Raw genomic sequence first — 20,287 nt, forward strand, 5'->3', positions numbered from 1 at the left:
TGTCGCATGCACTAAGCTGAAATCTCTTAGAAACGACAGTGGGGCACAAGAGGAGCTGGACACCAAGTGCCCGGGAGGCGGGGCCTCGCTGATGAGGCGCGGGGGGCGGGGCTACACGGGGTCTACGCTCCCACGCCCTCGCGCGTGCGAGACAGCAGCTGCCTTTCTTGGAAAACTCCTCCTAGGTCAACTTATCAGTTATTTCCGTGGAAAAGAAGATGAATAGAACCTTTCGAAGATCTCTCTACCCTCTGACAGAACAGTGGTCTTTAAAATGAAACGTAACTCCTCTAAAATCGATAGTCTCACGTCTTGGAGTTTTTCTTCCCCCGTTATCTTAGATTTCATAATTTATTCAAGAGCTCTTGGAAATGGGGCACAGAAAAATGAACGAGCTCCCAGCAATGAGGCCACTCCTCCCAGCTGGGGTTTCAGGATTGTGCACTGTTTTGTCTGAGAGTCTGGATGGAGGTGTCACCGAGGTCTCAGATGGTACTTTATCATGGCCCCCAAACACGACTTTTCTCCCAGGGCTGTACGTTTAAAGCAACAGTTAATGTTTACTTTCCCCCCAATAATGTTTACTTAAGATGACTATGACATATCCGTCCAGTGGCCTATTGCTGAATATTAATCGCATCATCACATAAAAATTAAAGGAAGAAGAAACATTTCTGAAAATACCAAAGGAGATGACGAATCACCAGGTCACCTTGATCTGTAGCTGGAAATTTATTAATATTCTACAAAAGGAAATCAGGTATTTCAGGTTTCAAAGCTTTTTCAGAATGATCAGTTTCTATAAAGTCCGAGACATTTCAGTGATATTCAATGAAATGGTCCCTGGGAAATGCAGCAGCTCACTCATCCAGAACCGCCTCTGGTTTTCAAGTTTACGTTGTGACTAATCTAAAGTGTCCAGAAAAATGAGGGTTGGGGCGCGGGGGGAGGAAAAATGATTCAGGACTTCAGAATCCACCACTCTCCAGTTGCCAGAAGGACAAGGGGCCGTGCTGGCCCTGAGGACCTGTGCCGGTGGCTGTGGTTGGAAGTGGAGGGCAGTTTGTACTGATAAAGCTTTATCACAAATGTTCTGGCTGTTGGCTTTTAGTGTCTCTGATTTTTTGTGGGCTGGGAACACTGGCTTGCTCATCTCTGAATCAGCCCAGCGCCACCTCCCCTCCCAGCTGTGCCATGGGTGGGTGCGGCTGTTCATCTCTGCGAGGCCAGCTAGGCAGGCTGCTCCGCCAGTCACACGTCCAGAGGCAAATGGGACAAGGCTGAGGACAGGGGGGCCCACAAAACCTCTAACTCTGATCTTATACTTAAAAAAATTAAAAAAATTCAAATAATAAAAGACTTCTCTGAATTAAATATATTGAGTTCCACCAAAGGAATACTCAGAAGGAGCTCAGGCAGTGGGTACCAGCAGAACCGCTCAGGGAGACAAAGCCGCTAGAACTAAACTCACCCATGTTGTTGAATGAATTCCTGAAATAAGCCTCAATGCACTTGAACTTGTCCTGAGAGCTCCGGCCCACTTCTGCAACTTGCCACGGCAGAGGAGGGACTTCAATTACCTGTTGTCCCGTTTCCATCTAATCCTCGCAGATACGGAAAACTGTCCACCTCGGAGGGGGAGCCCGCGGCAGTGAGAAAGGCCGTCAAGTCGCTGTAGCTGGTGTTCTCGGGCAGCCTCAGAGCCCTCCTCTGGAAGTGAACGCGAGGCTGCGGCCGGGCACCTGCAGAGATTAACCCTGAGTTACCCCCGGGGGAAAGCAGCAGCCGCTTCTGTTTTTAGAAGAGGCGAAACCGGGGAGTGCTGCTCTAGGGGTTCGGCAGGGCTCCCCGCCCCGCCCCCCATGCCGCCCCGCCCATCCCCCATTCACGCAGGACACAGAGCTGTGACAACGCGCTATTATGGGGATGGAAATAATAGCCCATTGTCACATTTGTTTCGACGCAGGATGTTATTTAGGGTTTTAACAAAAAGCTTTCCAAGTGCGACTTGCGAGCAGTCTTTTCAGCGCTAGGGACGGGGGTAAGAACATCTTGGGAAACTAAGTCCATGTACGTGAAGTGAGTAGATGACGATCTCTTTACACAGACAAGGCGAGAGATACCATCTCTGACACTGCTCCGAACACAGCCTCCTCCGACTGGTAAACTCTGGGTGAACCCCACAGACCCGACTGACGTCGATCCAGGGACCTAAATGTGCAGGCAGGCCTCCTGCGGAAGGTGCCGTATTCTGATGGGGTGAGCACCCTATCTGTGGCAGATTAGGCTGCGGGTTCTACCTGTGACATCATGTGCAGTCTGACTTTGTCCCAAATGTTGTTTTCATTGTGAAACCTCAACCTGTTTTCACCTGCTGTGGTGGCGACAGTCACGAGACGTAACGGTGCCGAGTCCCTTTGCACGAACCCAGCAAAAACATCACGAAGGCAAAGATTAATACAAACGGGTGTTGTAGCGTTGACCGACAAAGGTACGCATTGCCCCTATTTAAAATAAAAGTGGTTCTTCAAAGGCGAGCGTCTGCCCTGATACATCCTGGGATTTATAGGATCCATTCTGGTCACCGCAGGCATGAGGCAGCCCTACAGTCGGCTGGGGGCTTCCTGTCCCACTCGATGGGCTTTGTGTATGTCCGCTCCTTTCGACCCTGGACCAGAAACTTTTAAGGGGCGGTGGATGCACTTATCTGGAAGTGATCTAGAATAAGGGGGTTTTAGGGTTCAGAGGATCGACTAGCCCATGTCTCAGTTCCTACAGGTGACACCACGGAAGTCCGATGGCCTGACCGCCCACACAGATGTGTAGGGTAGGCTGGCTTGATCACGTATGATGGAGGTGGCTCTCCAGGCTCCTGAAAACCACTGAGTAAGTTTCCCAAACGACAGGTCCTCCACTCCACACACACGGGCCTGGCTTCAGGGCTCATGGGGGCCAGGCACCCAAAGCCACGACAGCCCTAACTGCAGCCACCTCCACCGAAACTAACTGGACACCTACCTCAGTCCTGTTCCAGCCCTTCGGTGCCCCTTTCTTCACCCCTAAAACAATCCTTGGGGGTGTACTAGCATCCACGTAGCTCTGTCTTTTCCCTTTGGGCCCTTCTTCCCTGGCCCTGTTCTCTTCTGATTGCACAGGACACTGCTGGCCGTCATCTCCTTGGTCTGCAGAGTTCAAACCCTCACACTGCCCAGGCGTGCGCCTCACCGGGCTAGAAACAGTCCGCTCGCCCTAATCCCTTCCCCCGACTCCCCACACGTGTGGTTTGCCTCTCCCCTTCTCCTTGCCCATCATGCTCCCGGAGACAGACTGTCAAAAGCCAACCCTTTCTTTCTCCTGTCCTCGCCCCCAGCTTACATAAAGACGTTCATTGCTTGCGTCTACCATTTTTTTTCCCCCCAACGATAATGAACGTTCTGAGACCTCATTTCCCTTTCTCCACTGTTCTTCAGGGCCAACGATGCGGACGCCTGGGTTTCGCAGTAGGGAGACAAAGAACTTGCTGAGACAAAGAAAGGAACGGCATGTCTAAAGTGTAACAGGGCAAAGAAAGACAGGCTTGTCCTCGCGAGGGTCCGGGCAGAACGCAGAGTCCAGGCTGGTTACCCCGGAACAGGGCGGGGCACGTGCGTGTGCCCTTCCCACCTTGGGAATGGCCCCCGTGAGCCGGCGGGTTGAGACCTTCGTGAAGGCTCCTTGGCTGTAAAGAGCAGAAACCTCCTCACACTAGACCAGGGAGAAGGGAGGCTGCTGAAAGGTGAAGGGGAGTCACACTGAACCCAAGGATGACGGCCCAGCCTGGCCTTACGGGGACTGGTCTGGGACCCGGAGACCACAAACCAAGCCTGCTCCCCAGCTCTTGGAGTCCCCTGGGTGTCTTGCTCCAATTCTGTACCTGTCTGTCCGTCTCTCTCATACCTTCTCTCCTTCTCTAGCATGTCATGCACTTCAGTGGGAGATGTTCCTCTCCCCTCCCCTCCCTGTGCCCTCCCTTCCCTTGTTGTGCAGGAGAACTTGGTCCCCGGCCAGCCAGATGTCTGGGCCTATCTGCTATGGCTAGGGTTTGGGGGGCGCGCGCTGGGGCAAGTTTAAAACGAGGGCGCGTGGCTGGCCCAGCTGATCTGACACATGCTGTGACCAGCATGACCTGCATACCTGTCCCCTGGGGAACCAAACATGCTCCTCCCCAGAGCGCGGCAAGACATCTCCCTGGTAAAACAACCAGGGAACATTGGAGAAGTGTAAGGGTCAAGGCTAGTCTAAGCCGTGGTGTAAATACAATTTAAAGGGGGATGTGTGGGGCTGGGGGAGCGGTTAGGTCCTTGAGTCTATCTTCATTTATTAAGGCTGTTAAATGCCCCAGCTTTCAGGACGGGAGGTGACTGGGTGACGAAGGGAAGATGGAGCACGGACAGTGTGTCGTCTGTCCCCACATGCCTCTCTCCCACATGGCCCACGACAGCTATTTCAAACTTCCTCTGTTCCTCTCAGACTCAGGGCTCCAGCACCATCCTCCAAATGCTCAGACTCTACGCTCCTGAAAACACAGGGGCCACCACGCCCTCTCTCTGCACTTTAAAATGGTTCTTCCCTCTTCTCTTCTGTCTCTGCTCATCTCCAAAGTCAACCTCAGTATCCTAACTTTTGCTTGGTTCACTGCAAGACTTGGCCCCGCCGACTATTTCTGCTTTCGTCAATAATCCACAGGCTTTTTCTTCCCAACCAACAAATACACCCGTTTCCCCCTCATCTAAATAACAATAAAACGTGACTTTAAGTCCATTATTCCCATAAACACATACCTTCTCCCCTTCTACCCAACCCCTGGTGAAGTGGCTTCTACCCCCAACACACGCTGCCCTTGGAAATGCCAACTGACGGCTGAATCATCTGCAAACCCCATGACCGTTTCTCAGCCTCCACCCGCTTGACCTCTCCACAATGGTCAGCACTGTTCCCCGCCCCCGCCCAGGGACGCCCCCTTCTTGGCGTTCACGGTCCCGAATTCCGGTCTCTCCAGAGTCTGTCCGCTTTTTCTTCTGCAAGTGCTTTCCCCATCCTCTTACCTCCGATGAAACGGTCCCTCCAAGGCTGCCACAGCTGCCTCTGCTCTTCCTGGGCTCTCTCTTTCCCAAGTCCCCCCTCCAGTGACGCCACCTCAGCCGTTACCTCCCTCTCTAGTGGGGACTCTGCCCAGCAACACGTCTGCACTTCGCCTGCCTTCCGCACCTTGACCTGGGTGCCCGCCGGGCACTCTAAATCATCATCTGCCTTCTCTCCCACTTAACGGCCCCCCACGCTCCCCAACGCCCAGGTCTGATTCCAGGTCATCACCAGGATTTTCCCTACTATTCTGCACATTCGCCCGAGAGCCAGTACTGGCCCGTCTTCCCTTACCAACATTTCTAGCATCATCTCTTCCTCCCACCCCATCTCCGCCCGACCCATAGTACCCCACATGACCCCTTGCCTTAACGGCCCCATGCTTCAGACCTTCCTCTTTTCATCTCCATACACAGTGATTGTTCTAGAAATCCACTCTCATCACAACCTTTTCCCGCCCAGAAACCTTCAGTCGATGGACACCACTTACCAAATTAACCCTAGGGGCGGCAAGGGACCAGTGTAGACACAAACTACCACCAATGTAGACCCAAACTACCACCATTATAGACCAATACAGACCCATACTACTACTACTCCACCTGTCCCATCAGGGAGGGGCGCAGTTTAGAATATACAAAGTTCTTACGGACATGTTATATTATTTAATATTTACAACAATCCTGTGAAGAAGGAACCCTAGCCTCTGTGTGTAAAAGGCAGAAAGGCATGCCCCTCGTCCTCACCTCCGTGTCCGTTCCTAGCCTACCAGGGCGACCTCAGCAGAGACCCTCTGCTTACTGTCCATTGGCTCTCGGCCCCCGGCCAAGTGGGGCTGCACAGCCCTCTGCACCTGCACACAAGCCGCTCGTGTGCACATCTTCTCCACGTCTGAAGCTTCTTCCCATCTTCTGCTTGCACCTCCTACCTGTTACCCGAGATGCAACAACCTGTACCTGCTCAGATACAGCCTCGTTCTGGGAAAACTCCTTGCAGTTAACCAAGCCCTCAGCTTCTTCATCATGCGTTATCTTGAGACTGCTCCAGGCTTTCTTTATGAAACCATGGCATCGATAACAACACAAACTTCCTTAGCTTTTCAAATGAAAGGATCACTGATCACTCAGGCCAGGTACCATCGGAAAGATGCATTTATTGTGACCTCATATGTCTGGAGGCATCTATGAAATCCCACCCAGTCCCATAAGGGAAGAATTTCAGGGTGTGTCTGGTCAGAATTTAATTAGATCCTGTACCTCTAGAGAAGACAACAGGGAGGCAGCCTTTTTACTTTTTAAGGTAAACTCCTATTAATCATGGGTTTATCCTGCTTTATTACGTTATAAACAATTTCAAAACAAAGACTTCAACTGAAGCATCAGTCATCTGGCAAATGAGAACAATGGACGCTGTCCCCTCCTCTCTGGTCTCCAACTCTCACCCGGTGGCCTTCGTTGGTCCCATAAACCAAACAATGGGGCACCATCTAAAACTGTGCACATGACACGTACGAAGCTCCATCACTGACCTGTGACCATATTACCTTCTTCCTTTCTCAGGAGTATCTGACCCATTATGCCACCTGAGCAAAACACCAAAAATTCAAATGGCTTCTAGCACTTGCATTCCTCATCAGGAGAGAATTTATCTATCTATTTATTTATTTTTTTCTTCCTCCGAATCCATTAAAAAAAAAATAAATGCACCTGCACTTGACCAGTTTGAGAATAAAAATTTAGTGTACTATTTCTAAGTTCAGTTTTGTATCGGTTTTATAGAACAGAACTGCAAAGACCAAAGATCACCTACAGACAAAGGCTTCCCTTCTAAATGACAAGAGAGCCTGAAACATAATCGTCAAATATTATTGCCAAGTCTCCACTCTGCAAAGTACAAGGAGAAGTACAACTAACAATTATTAAACCCATGAAACAGGATAAGTTACAAAATTAACAAAATTTACATAATTTTAAAAAGCTGGAATGCGGATGAGATCTTAGAAAAGGAGAAATGGTTTTGGTTTCTGGTTACAGACAAGAGGCAGTGATATCCTAGACTGAAAAAATTAACTGTCACAGAAACTACCGAATGATTTAGGTCCTTGGTTTATAATACGACCAGGCTCCTCCTTGCTCCTTGGAGAAAGAAGGAGTTATTCAAGTACTTTACTGCACACGTGTGTCTGTGTGTAAACTGTAATCTTCCGAGCAGCCATCACAGAGAAAATAATTGACCATGCATGAGTAATCTATGCAGGAATTGCAAGAAGCAGTGAGATTTGGATGTTTTTAAAAAATATTTACTCAATCATTCGATAAATTACTTATCAGGTAGGTACCTATCAGAAAGCAGACAGGGGCCAGGCCCCGCAGGGGCTAACAGGACACACTCCTGCCCTTTGGGTTTATGATATAGTTTGGGAGGTAAGGTAGACTACCAAATGTGGCAGAAAGCGAGGTATCACAGTAAGACACAGAACCCCAGCTGGAGGGTTGTTTTAACCCATCCTTCTGGTTACTGAAAAGGACATGAAGGGCAATAGGGGAGAGAGGGATGTGTGGAACCCCAGGGTGGGAGCCAGGTGGATGGCAGGTGCCGGAGGGCCTGGTTCTAGGCTCAGGGCAGCCTCGGGACGATGAGGCAGGAGGGGTCTGTGCATTTCGCCTGACTGCTGTGTCAATGACACAATCGCACGAAGGCCCGGTTTGCTTCTCTCTGACCTGCTACCAACTAGCTCCCTTTCTTAGTCACACTTTCTGATCCCTTCTCGCTTGGGCTTGTGGGTAGCCTGGCATGATCACAGACACCCTGCACCCCAGGACTGTTCGGCTGAGGTTCTCGTCTCTTCTGGATTCTTAGTTTAGTCTCAGTAAAGGGAAGAGAGAGAAGAGCTGATGGCTCCAACTTCTTTTCTCCCAGTCATGTCCCAGTCCCCGGCCACACCATGGACCGGTTATCCCTGAGCTGGGGGTCACTAGATATAAGCCCTTGTCAGTCGAGGTTGAAGGACGAGGCACCAGCATGATTCATATCTCAGGGAAGACATGGGAAAGACCTCTGATACCGTGAAATAAGTGGGTGAGCGTAGCTTGTCTATATAAGAGACATTAATTACAACCGTTAGTCTCTTGCTATTATTTTCAAACTGGGCTAAATTCTGGTCTTTATCAGAATTAACGGTTTCTGCCTTAGTGAAGAATGTGAGAAAGAAGCATAATCATTCCTTCATTTTAAGAAAACCATGGTCCCACCGCCCGCCTCCCCTCCACCCCATGGTTACTGCAGCATCATTCACGACAGCCAAGGCATGAAAACAACCTTAGTGTCCATCGATGGATGAAATGGATACAGAAAAGGTGGTGCATGTAAACAATGGGAAATTATTCAGTCACACAAAGGAGGAGATTCTGTCATTTGTGACAACATGGATGACTCTGAGTGCACGATGCTAAGTGAAATACGCCAGACAGGGAAAGACAATCCTCTGGGATCTCGCTTATCTGTGGAACCCAAAAAACCCCGTCTCATAAAGAGCATAGGTTGGTGGGTGCCAGAGGTGGGGGATGGGCAAAATGAATGAAAGGGGTTAAAAGGCACAGACTTCCAGTTATAAGATGAATCAGGATGTGATGTGCAATACAGTTAATAACACCGTATTGTATATTTGAGACCTGCCAAGAGAGTGGATCTTAAAAGTCCTCAGCGAAAGAAGAAAGGTTGCGACGATGATGTGATAAATGGTAAACTAAATTTACTGATCAGGCACACCTGAAACTGGCACAATGTTCTATGTCAATCGTATCTTAATAAAACTGGGAAAAAAGAAAATCATTATCTTTTAGTTGTGGAACAATAGCAAAGCTAATCAAAGAAAAGTTGGAAGTGCCGAGGACGACGGGCACAGGCCACGGCGTGGTCCTCATTTAAAAGGATGCTGAGGCCTCAGGCTTTCACTGTGCAGATGACATGAACATCTGTATTTCTATTTCTGTTTCCTCTTCCGACCTTGAGTCACGCAGGCAGTTAGACGCTTCTACTTATTTTCTTTTCAAACACGTCTTCTGAGTTCACCTTATTTGTAAATGGCACGTGAAGATGGTTAGGTTAGGTAAGGAATGAAAGCGTGTATAATGGTATACACACCATTAAAAATAAAGGAATAAAGTAAATGAAAACTAATCTGGTGAAGCATTAAAAAGCCAGGAAACAGCATTCTGAAGGCCCAGGATTTAGACAGAAGAAAATAACGTTAGCACAGAGGTCAGCTAACGAGCGTTATTCCCAGTTCTAGCCCCAACGCCAACCAAGGGGCAAGCCTCCGACCTGTACTGGTGTCCCAGCAGGCGACATTAGAAGGGGTGAAATCACATTTACACGCTGCTGCACGTGACATGGGGATGAGATTGATGAAGAAGCCACTCTCGAACGCTCATAAAGTGTCTCCCCCTTTTTTTAAGGGGTGGGATGTATGGAGGTAAACAAACACCGTACCATCACATCTACCATCCGGACCAGTTTTAAGCGTGCGGTTCCCTAGTTAAGCATATTTATATTGTCGTGCATCAGATCTCTAGAACCTTTTCATCTTGCGGAACTGAAACTCTATATGCACGAATACTTGTGATCCTTTTATGAGTGACCCTGTCCCCTGGTCAGTGAGGCCCAGGCTCTGACCTCACGAGTCGAAGATTCTCTCCTTTGCAGAAGAGAAGGATGTGGTTATGGACAGAGCGGCAAAGCCTCTTAAGGTTGGGCCCACAAGAAAACAAGACCCTATTCAGATATCCACAGATATTTTAACCCAAATTCCAATGTGTCCTGCACTCCTAGGGATAATGGACGTTATGTCTTAGCTGTGGGTCAATTCGCTGCCATAACTTCCTGACAATAAGCTTTCCCTCCTAAGATTTTAGTAGTCAGCCCCAAAGTTACTGTTGCTTCTCTTTTCATTTATTTTTATATATTTTTTTGCTATTTCATTATTTTATTTTTTTAAATGGACTTTTATTTTTCAATTGCAATTGACATTCGATATTATTTTATATTAGTTTCAGGGGTACAGCATAGTGGTTAGACATTTATATAACTTACAAAGCGATGCCCTTGATAAGTCTGGTACCCACCTGGCACCCTATATAGTTATTACAATATTATGGGCTATATTCTCTATGTTGAACTCTATATCTCTGTAAGAATGAACTCTTACCATTTGTGACATGTGGATGGACCTAGAGGGCATTATGCCAAGTGAAATAAGTCAGACAGAGAGAGACAAATACCACATGATTTCATGTCTCTTTTTAAATATTCAGTATACCTTGAAATCCTGAGACTATTTGGACAACATCGTCATACACCATTAGCGTAGCGGATCGTTCTGGAAGCAGGCCAAGGCTCAGTGAAGAAAACACTGCAGAAACAAAAACAGGTATAAGAGAATTCTGACATTTAGGTCAAAATGTGCACTCTAATTTTTAAATTCTCTGACTTCAAATCAATCAACAATATTGATTTTCCATATTATGACATAATAAGAAATATATATTTGGTCTTTGGCCTTGGTTCCTGACAGAGTTCCTAAGGCCCTTGTAACTTCCTGGGTGATGGGGTGATAGGAGCATCTTTTGTTGTTATAAGTCAACTGTAGGTGGGTTCCTGGATGGGGGCTGGCCACTAGAAAGATGGAGTCATGGGTAGAAGCTTGGCTTTCAGCCCCAGCCCCTATTCTGGGGAGAGGAGAGAGGGACTAGAGATTGAATTAATGATCGATCATGCCTACGTGATGAGGCCTCCATGAAAATCCCAAATGTTTGGGGAGCTTCTGGGCTGGTGAATACATCTGTGTGCTGGGATGGTGGTGCACCCCAACTCCACGAGGATAGAAGCTTCCGAGCTCAGAACCCTCCCAGGTCATGGCCCATGTACTCCTTCACCTGACTGTTTACCTGGATCCTTTACAATATCTTTTAAAATAAACTCGCAAATGGAAGTTAAGTGTTTCCCTGAGTTCTGTCAGCCACTGCAGGAAGTTATTGAACTTGGCGATGGGTGTGGAAACCCCGGGTGTACAGCCGGTTGGTCAGAGGTACAGAAGACCACCTGGGTCTTGTGTCTGAGGCGGGGAGCGGTCTGGTGGGCGGAGCCCTCGCCTCTGAGGTCTGCGCTAACTCTGGGTAGTTAATGTCAGAACTGAACGGAATCATAGGACATCTAGTCAGTGTCCAGACAGGTGGAGAATAGATTAGTTTGAGGAAACATCCCACTCATTTGGTGTCAGAAGTGTGAGCAGAGAGAAAGGAAATGGTTTTTCCTCTGAGTATGATGAGCAAGACTTTTCCATGGGTCACAGGGTACTGCAGTTGCTCATATAACAACAGTTTACCGTACAAGACTCGACTATTTTTTATTCACTAAAAGTTTTTAGTAAAGCATCTGAACCCATTAATAAAAGAATATACTAAAAGTTACAATATACACACTATAAAAATGTAAATATATAAGATTAGATATTAATATTAAGAAAGACTTCAAAAATATGTGCTTAGGTTAATGTGTGCCTGATGGTAAAAGAATATCCCCTCTCTCCTATTCTGGGAACTAATAAGATGAAACAACTTATGTTATGTTAAAATCCTGGCTTAAATACCCCTTGGACTTCCAACTAAAAAATTCACAAAACTTATATGTTTCTGGGTAAAACGTGAACCTAAGAGAAAAAAATACATTATGGAATAATAATAATCGCTAACATTAGCGAACCCTTCCTAACCTGTCAGGCATTATTCTAAGTGCTTTAATCTTGGTAATATAGTTAAATCGCAAAATGACGTGATGAAACGGGCATTACTGACATGCCCATGTGACAAGGAAAGAAACAGCTCTATGGATCAGGGATTAACTTGTCCTAGATGCCGCAGCTGGAGTCTGTCCTCAACCACCACGCTCCACGGACTCGAAGTCCAAGTCCATATCTCTAAGTTTAAAGAGGAGGAAAGGAGCCCTAGAGAGGGAAAATGACTTCCTGGGAAAATGTTAGGAGCCAGAAATATCGAGTGCTAGGGACATCAATTACTTAGCGCCACTGGCTCTTAATAGTGCCACAGGGAACCAGTCAGCTGGCCTTGGACATGGCTCTCTAGACAGTCAATTTATTCAGCTGCCACTATAGATAAGGCCCAGTGCTAGATGTGTGGAACAGATCGACATGGGAGGCGGTGTGTGCCTTCGAGGTACTACGTCAGAAGGGGACTAGGACACACATCAAACTGCTGTGTGACAAACAGAACGTGGCAAGTGCCATGAGAAGGCTAAGAAGGCACCCTGGTGCTGTGGAAAACAGCCCGGCAGGTCCCCAAACTGTTAAACATAGAGCTACCGTGTGAGACTACAACTCCACGGCCAGGGACATGCTCAAGAGAACGGATATGTTCCTGCAAAAAACATGACGTGAACATCTATAACGGCATTAGTCACAACGGCCAAAAAGTGGAAACAACCCAATATCCGTCGACTGATGAAAAGACAAACAAAATGTGGTGTATCCACACAAGAGACTATTGTTCACCCACAAAAAGGAATAAAGTACCGATTCAGGCTACCACATGAATGGACCCTGAAAACAGTGGGCTGAGTGAAAAACACAAAGGGCCATACATTATAGGATTCGATCTATCTGCCACGCCCACAGAGACAGAGAGATGAGTGGCTGCCAGGATCTGGAGCGGGTGGGAAATAGCGAGTCGGTGTGAACGGGTTTGAGTATTTCTGAGGGTGAAGAAAATATTCTGGGATTATAGTGGTGATGGTCATACAACCTTGTGAACTGCACACTACCAAAGGGTCAATTTTATAGTAGATGAATTACATTCCAAACACAAAAACAAAAAAAATAACTTTTTTTTTTTTTAAATAAAAGAATTCAGATTAGGGGATCAAAGTTGGGAGAAAAATCCACAGTGGGTTGGGGGAGCTGTGGGCTGGGTCACGCATGTGAGCTGGGACTAACAAGAGGAGCCCTGTCTGGGATAAACCCTGCAGAACTGCTTCACAGGGACACTTGACCTTTGACAATGACCCCTTCACCCAGGGGCATGGGGCATCTAATGGCCCGGAAGACAGAGCCAGATTCTTGTTGCCTGTAGACGACTCACCTCCAAGCTCAGGCAGGTGAGGTGCTTCCTGCCTCTCTATGTGCAGACACCTGGACCGCCCTGCTCCATTGGTCTGAGAATTCACGCAGATCCCAAATGGCATTTCCTGAGCCCGATAACCTGTGCCGACTGGTGTCGGGGACTCTGAGCTATGGAATCACCTGTGATCAGCGTCTCAAGATGTGTGTGGCCATCGTAGGGTGTTTTGAAAGTTTCCCACGTAAACATTTCGGTATTTCCACACAATAGGCATCTGCTCTAGCAAACTGCTTTCTCAGCCCTTATTTTGTACATGAGAAGAAATGAGTTCTTGTCACGAGTGTGCTGTGCGGTGGCAGGGGCACCAGCAGGGCTTTCCCGGAGCCGGGGGGGAAGGGACTACAGACCTCAAATAGACTGAGTGCCCTGGCAGGTGGGAGGGGACACAGAGACGCTCAGATTTGCAGGTAGATGGTATTTTACCCATCACGGAGGAGATGCTGACTGATGCCTGGAGGTTCTTATCATGCCCAGTAGATGTGTGTAAGTAGAGAGAAAGAACATCTAACTCTGCCTGGGAAAGGCAGGAAGACTTCATGCAGCGGAAAACAGCCACGCTGGGCATCGAAGGACAGAAGACGAGCTTGCTGAGAACAACGGTAAAGGAATGATAACGCAGGCAAACACAGAGAGGGAAAAATGTCAGATTCCTGCAGGGAATAACAAATTGTCGGAGATGACCAGACCGTGAGACATGGAAGGGAGAAGCGGCTGAGGAAGGAGGATCTGTGTGCTGTGTTTAGTCTAAACTTTATCCTGAGGACACCCAATGACTTCAGGCAGATGGATAATATATATATGTATATATATGTGTGTATGTATATATATACTGAGCTAGCCAAGGCTGCTGCAATAGTCCTGGACCACTGAAAAAGGTCCATAAGACAATCGCTATGGAGATGAAAATAATTAAGATGTGGAATTAGAGTCCTTAGTTGACAGATTATATTTTATATAGCTAAAGTTGTTTTACCTGCTTCTCAAGTTGGATTCTTCTCCCCCTTTCTCTCAATCTCTACCCCTTTTCTTGAAAGAGAGGAAAAAAAAAAAAACATCTATCCTCCAGGAACTATTCTCAAGGATGAAAAAAGAAATCCATTCCCAAATCTCATAAGAATGCTTATGTAAACAAAACCACGTGTGCACATGTAGTAAAGAAAGCATTTTTTTTTTTTTAGTTTCAAATTTTCAGCACATTTTAGAAAAAGCTCCCCACTTTTCTCTCTTCCTCAAGCAATTATCTGGACTACGAAAAGCGTTAGTGTTGGCCTCCAAAATTATGCATGAAAACAATAGTTTAACCCCACTTTTCACAATAGATCAGTCTAAATTTTGGCCACATTTTCTGTTAGGTTCTAATTGAGTATTTATCTTTCTTTGTTGACAAGACAAGCAGAGGAAAATAATCGAAGACACGAAGGGTCCTTTAAAATTATTCAGTCTATTTAGTTTAAAAATGAGAAATGTGGGTTCAGAAAGGAGAGAAGGGCCCACATATGTGGGGCCAGCTGGTGGGGGGAGGGCGGGCAGGTGACAATTCAGGTATCTTCATGCCTAGTCCAAAACTCTTTCAATTAAACTATGTTGTTCCATTTATTTAACTTATTTAAGAAAATGGACACTATGGAAATGGTTGCTTTTTCTGAAATGACCATGTTAACAAAAGTCAGAATGAATGTACTTATAGTCGATCCTCATTGTCTGTAGCTTCGGTATCTGTGCATGCGCCTAACATTGGTAACCCCCAAATTGACTCTCACGTGCTTTCTTTACATTTGCTCGTGCAGAGTGGGCAAAGATTTGGGTCCCCTGATGTGGGCCCTCTCGACTCAGGTCAAACAAGGTGACGCTTTCTGCCTTCCTCCTGTAGTTCTCACGCCATAAGCATCCCTTTTGCAATCTATTCGGGGCCAAGTGGTTTTGCAGTCTTGTGCATCTTTTGTTGGTAATGTCGCTGTTTAAAACGGCCCAGATGCAGTGCTGAGGTGCTGGCTAGTGGTTCCTCAGTGCAGGAGGGCTGGGACGTGCCTTATGGAGAAAGTGCGTGTTTGATAAGCTTCCTTCAGGCATGAGTTACAGAGCTGGTGGCCGTGAGTTTGCTGTTGATGAACCAACAATAGACATGAGATGTCTTTAAACAGAAACACCTTTAACAAGGTGATAGGTTGATCGGTTGATGAAAATGGTGTGACCAGAGGCTTGCAAAACCTAACCCTGCATCTCCCCTGGGGGCAGTGGCTCAGGAGTCATGAACTCAGTGTTCACAGACTTTACAGAATGTAACCACTAAGAACAAGGAGACTCGAGAATCATCCATACTTTATGCTCCTGCTCTCCCAGCAAAGGAGCCACTGCGGTGTCAAGAAACCATCTAAACTCCCCTGGGTTGCTTCTCAGTGTGAAAAGTGGGGGAGGTCTATTTTCTTTAGATATGACCTAATACATATCATCTTTCCTCCTCAGCGTTCTGTCCTAGGCCCAGCCCCCTCCACCGTGGGTGAGCTCAAGGTTTTGACTCTCATCGCGACACCGTTAATGACCCCAAATTACACCTCTACCTCCAACCCCCCTGAGCTCCAAACTCATTTCAAACGGAAGGCCAAACACACTTGGCGTCCCAGAGGCAGCGCAAATCCAGCCTACGCTGAGATCATCATCAACTCTGACCCCAACACGCATCCCCTCCCTCGCCTGTCTCCCGCACCCCCACGACCACTTCCATGCACCTTGCCTGAGCCCGAGCCCGGGGAGAGGGATGCACCCAGGGAGAGGGGAAGGTTTTGTTTTGTTTTGTTTTGTTTTAATCTACTGCATCAATTCAATCAGCTTTAGAGGACCACCGTGCGTGTCCCAACCCCATCTCCCGACTGTTCTATCTGCTCTGTCACCAGCCAGAAACCGAGGTCCAACTCGTGTTTATTCTAACTCATCCTTTCCCTTCCCTCTCTCCCATCCATTCCTCAAGGCCTTCCGGATTTTTGCCTGCTAAATAGTTCTCAGGTTTATCCCTTTTCTCTAAGATTTTCCTAAAGGATCTCCTCAGTTTTCTGTCGATCACTTTCCAACGCCCACAAAGCAGTGGTCTCAAATCTTTAGCGAACACTCTTGTCCGTAAGTTTCAGGGGTTGGAAGGGCGTGGAGGTGCTCGTCAAAATGCAGATCCCCGAACTGGCGGATGCTCTAGAGCTTCGACCCCACACGTGCATGTGATAAGGCGGAGCCCCAACCCGCTTCGAACCCGGCCCCACCTCTCCTTTACACGAGGTAAAGCAGAGATCAAACGCGTATTTTCCCGCCTGACTTCCACTGTCCAAGGGGTTTCTGGGTCTGACTCCGTCACTAGCCGGACCCTGAGCTCTGGGTTAGAGAAAGGTGAGGACCGTCTTACCAGGCAAGCGGATTGGCTTCCACGGGGCGGAGTTTGGCACGTAGGCGTGCTTCGTGGCGGTGACGATCAACTGACTGCCCAGCTTGTACTGGAACTTGATGAATGCGGCGCCATCCGTCCCCGAGGTGCCGGAGGCGATGGAGACCTGGTTGGTGAAAATCTCGATGAGCGCATCCGGCACGGGCTGATGGGTGCTGGCGTCGCTGATGTGGACCTTTAGCGTCACCTCTGGAAGAGGAAAAAGCGACACAGAACAACGGGCTGTTCACTGGGCGACTCTCACAGCCACTCTGCTTATAACTGTGATGGGAGGTGGAGAGCACGATATGATAAGAAAATCGGGATCTACATCCAAAACCGGAATCGTCTGGACCAGTGAAAGTTTTCTTCTTAGACAACGTGTTCCAGTTTACACCATTTCCCGTTTTGTTCAAAACCCTCATAATCTGCTTTCTCTTTTGAGATACAGATCATATCCCTTTCAAAACACTGCAAAACAAACTCATGACTCTTTTGTTCATCCTGGCGTTGCCCGCTGGAGCAAGCTCAGGCTGCTACGGAAGGATCCTGACGTCTCTGAGACCTGCAGCCACATTCGTCACTCGTCCCAGTGCACACGGATGTGAGCGATCCAGACACGCTGTGCTGGTAACCGTGAAGACCAGACCGAAGTGTAGTGTGAAATATCATTTCAAGGGAGATCCCATCGAGTGGGACATGTTTAGAAGAAGAAAAATACCCCAAAGGAAATGTTTGAAAAGAGAGATGAAGTTGAGTTAGTCATATTGGCAAAAACAGATAAAGTAGGAAATGGACAGATCCAAATTAACATTAAGGAATACAAATAGAATGGATCGTTTTCATTTATTTACGCGAGAGGTGTTTATCAAGCTGCTACCCTGTGCCTAGAATTGTGATTCACTGTACAAGCTACCGTGGTGAAGAAAAGTGAGCAGGTAGGCAAGTGCTATGTTCGAGGGACATTTGGTGCACACAGGAAGGGGGCAATGACGGAACAGCACGTGCAAAGGCTCGGAGGTGAGAGAAAGTCGTACTTCCTGGGGAAAGAGAAACAGGCTCCGAGGGCTGGATGGAGTGCAAAGGATCTGAGAGGCAAGGAGGGGCCGGGTCACCCATGGTTCTATAAGTGCCCTAAAAGGATCATTCTTTATCCCAAGGGCAATGGGAAATCACAAAGGTTTTAGACAAGGGTGTGGACATCAAATTTATGTTACAGAAACATCTGGCTCCAGGCAAAGGATGAACGGGAGGAGGGGTGAGACTGGAGACTGAGCATCCGGCAAAGGGCCTCAGTAATAAGCCAGGAAGAGACGGTGGTGGACCAGACTCCAGCATCGCGGCAGACATCTATTAAAGGGCTATATTCCGGAACAACCAGAAGGGTCTCCTGTTCCGATAAACCCCTGTCCCTCAGGCATGAAGGGAGTGGATGGTACCCAGTGGCATCGGCAGTCTGACAGGAGGGAGAGGGAGACCTGAGGGAGCGGCCGGAGGCCCACACTCCAGAGTTCCGCTGTAATCCGCTGCAATTCGCTCTCATTCTCAGTTCCACCACGTTGCAGCCATGTGACCTTGGTCAGGTGACTTATCCTCTCCCGGTCTTGGTTTCCTCATCTATCCACTGGGGACGATAACAGCACACATCACAGCACACAAGCGGCAACGTCTGTCATCATGTTGCCTTGCCGAGAAGCACGCACATGAGAGACTGCCATTACGTTATTCTAATCGCTGTGCTCGCAAGCACAGCGTCCAGGGCATCAGGACAGGACACAGGAAAGGGGGCTGCAGGGAGAGAGATATAAAACAGAGTGAAGGGACAACACGTCCCTCCCAGGGGTTTTAATAACTTTATATACAGAGCTCTTTCTCAACCGGGCAACCACGTGAAGAAGAATTTCTTCTGCTTTGAGAAGCGCCACCTTGGTAACTGCCAACTATTTTATGATACTAAAGCAACCTTTTCAATACTGCGAACTTCAGTTAGTCCATTTTTTTTTTGCCCTCTTTTTCACATACTGACTTACTACATTTCTTGACTAGATGACCAAAAAGAACAAGTAAAGAACTGTAGATCCAAGTACTATAGATCTGTACCAGATAAATGTCTCAAAACCTTGCAGAGAGAGAGAGAAAAAAAAAATGCTACCGAAAGTGAACTTGGCTACTTCATATTACAGGAAGAGAAAACTAATGCCAAGAGAGGTAAAATCAACATCCTGGAAATCAAGGCTATGACATTACAAAACCTATGTAGTCCATTCCTTCCAGTGACATCAGTGTCATTTCAATGCAGATTTGCAGGATGTGCCCCACACATGTGTTTTCTTATTTAACCCGGTCTTCTTTGATCCCAGGAGGTATGTGAACTTACAACATAAATTAACTCAGCTTTCATTAAGATGCACATGGCAGAAATCCTCTAGAAGCAGGGAGAGTGGGAAGGTGGCTTTGTGGGGCTGCACGAATGATTTATGTAATTTTACGGTAATGCCACATTTACTAGCCATTGGGATTTCAATGTTTCTGCCCTCTCTCCACTGTTGGCTGGGAAGGCAAAAGCAGCTGAGATCGGGGAATCTTGAATAAAGAGAAAGAAAGAGTTCTACTGTAATCAACTTCCTAGAGTCCACCGCTTGAATTTTTTCTAATACAAGAAGCCTACTTTATATTCTGCGATTGTATACTTTATAAGAGATTATCTAGCTACTTCCTTTGGTGTGACAGGATGTGAAAAAATGTATCGCTAGGTGATTATTACAGACCACTGGGGTATCTGTGTGTGTGTGTGTGTGTGTGTGTGTGTGTAAGTTCGCTTTATTCGTGTGATACTACATCATGAACAGACCTCCAGTCCGACAGCTCTAGATCCAGTTCATTTCTTAAAAAGAGACTTTCTTTTCAGAGCAGTTTTAGGTTCATAGCAATATTGAGTGGAAGTTACAGAACTTTCCCATTGGGGTATCATTTTTCTAGAGTAACACTTAGAATTAGATTATCCATTCAACAGTAAACAAAATTATTCCTACCAGGGAAGTCAGCTTACAGCCAGCTGAGTTCACTAACACCACTCTTATTTTGCAGAGAAAAGGAAGACCAAGACCCTATAAATGGTCCCCAACCTACACATGTGTTAAGATGTTTGCTGGCCGGCGAGATGCCGCCGAGCTGGAGTACCTGATTACTAAATCAAAGCTGGAACATCATTCTTTGGCTCCTTACCATACACATCCGTCACCAAGTTCTGATTTTAATTCTAAAATACACGTCTCACAGCAGGCCCTTCCTTCTCAACCAAGTTCACAAGGCTTTATTTCAGGCCCCCTCCATCTATCACCCAGACTGCCACTCGACCTCTTCACAGAACGGCCATTGTCCTCAGATCTGACCTCTGAAATTCCACGGAAGTCAGAGGGAGCTACCTGAAATATTAATCTGACCACATCCTGACCCCCTTCCAACCATTCTGTGCCCCCACCAAATGTGGCCGAAGGCCAGATGTGTTCAGCTGCCTTTTTTTTTTGTATGGTCCTCACTGGGCCACAAGGTACCCAGAGAGTTGGTCAAA

At 47.3% G+C, this 20,287-nt stretch overlaps 1 protein-coding gene across 1 annotated transcript in view; it reads right to left on the reverse strand.

Annotated features, from left to right (window-relative positions):
* FAM171A1 (family with sequence similarity 171 member A1) overlaps positions 1-20,287 on the reverse strand; it is a 117,498-nt gene that overhangs the window by 30,988 nt on the left and 66,223 nt on the right. Inside the window, 3 exon segments of the mRNA XM_039877443.1 lie at positions 1,581-1,742; positions 10,439-10,531; positions 16,699-16,926. Of these exon segments, the coding sequence (XP_039733377.1) occupies positions 1,581-1,742; positions 10,439-10,531; positions 16,699-16,926 (483 nt within the window).

The sequence above is a fragment of the Pteropus medius genome, unplaced genomic scaffold, assembly GCF_902729225.1.
Source record: "Pteropus medius unplaced genomic scaffold, Ma_sr-lr_union100, whole genome shotgun sequence".
Taxonomy (NCBI): Eukaryota; Metazoa; Chordata; class Mammalia; order Chiroptera; family Pteropodidae; genus Pteropus; species Pteropus medius.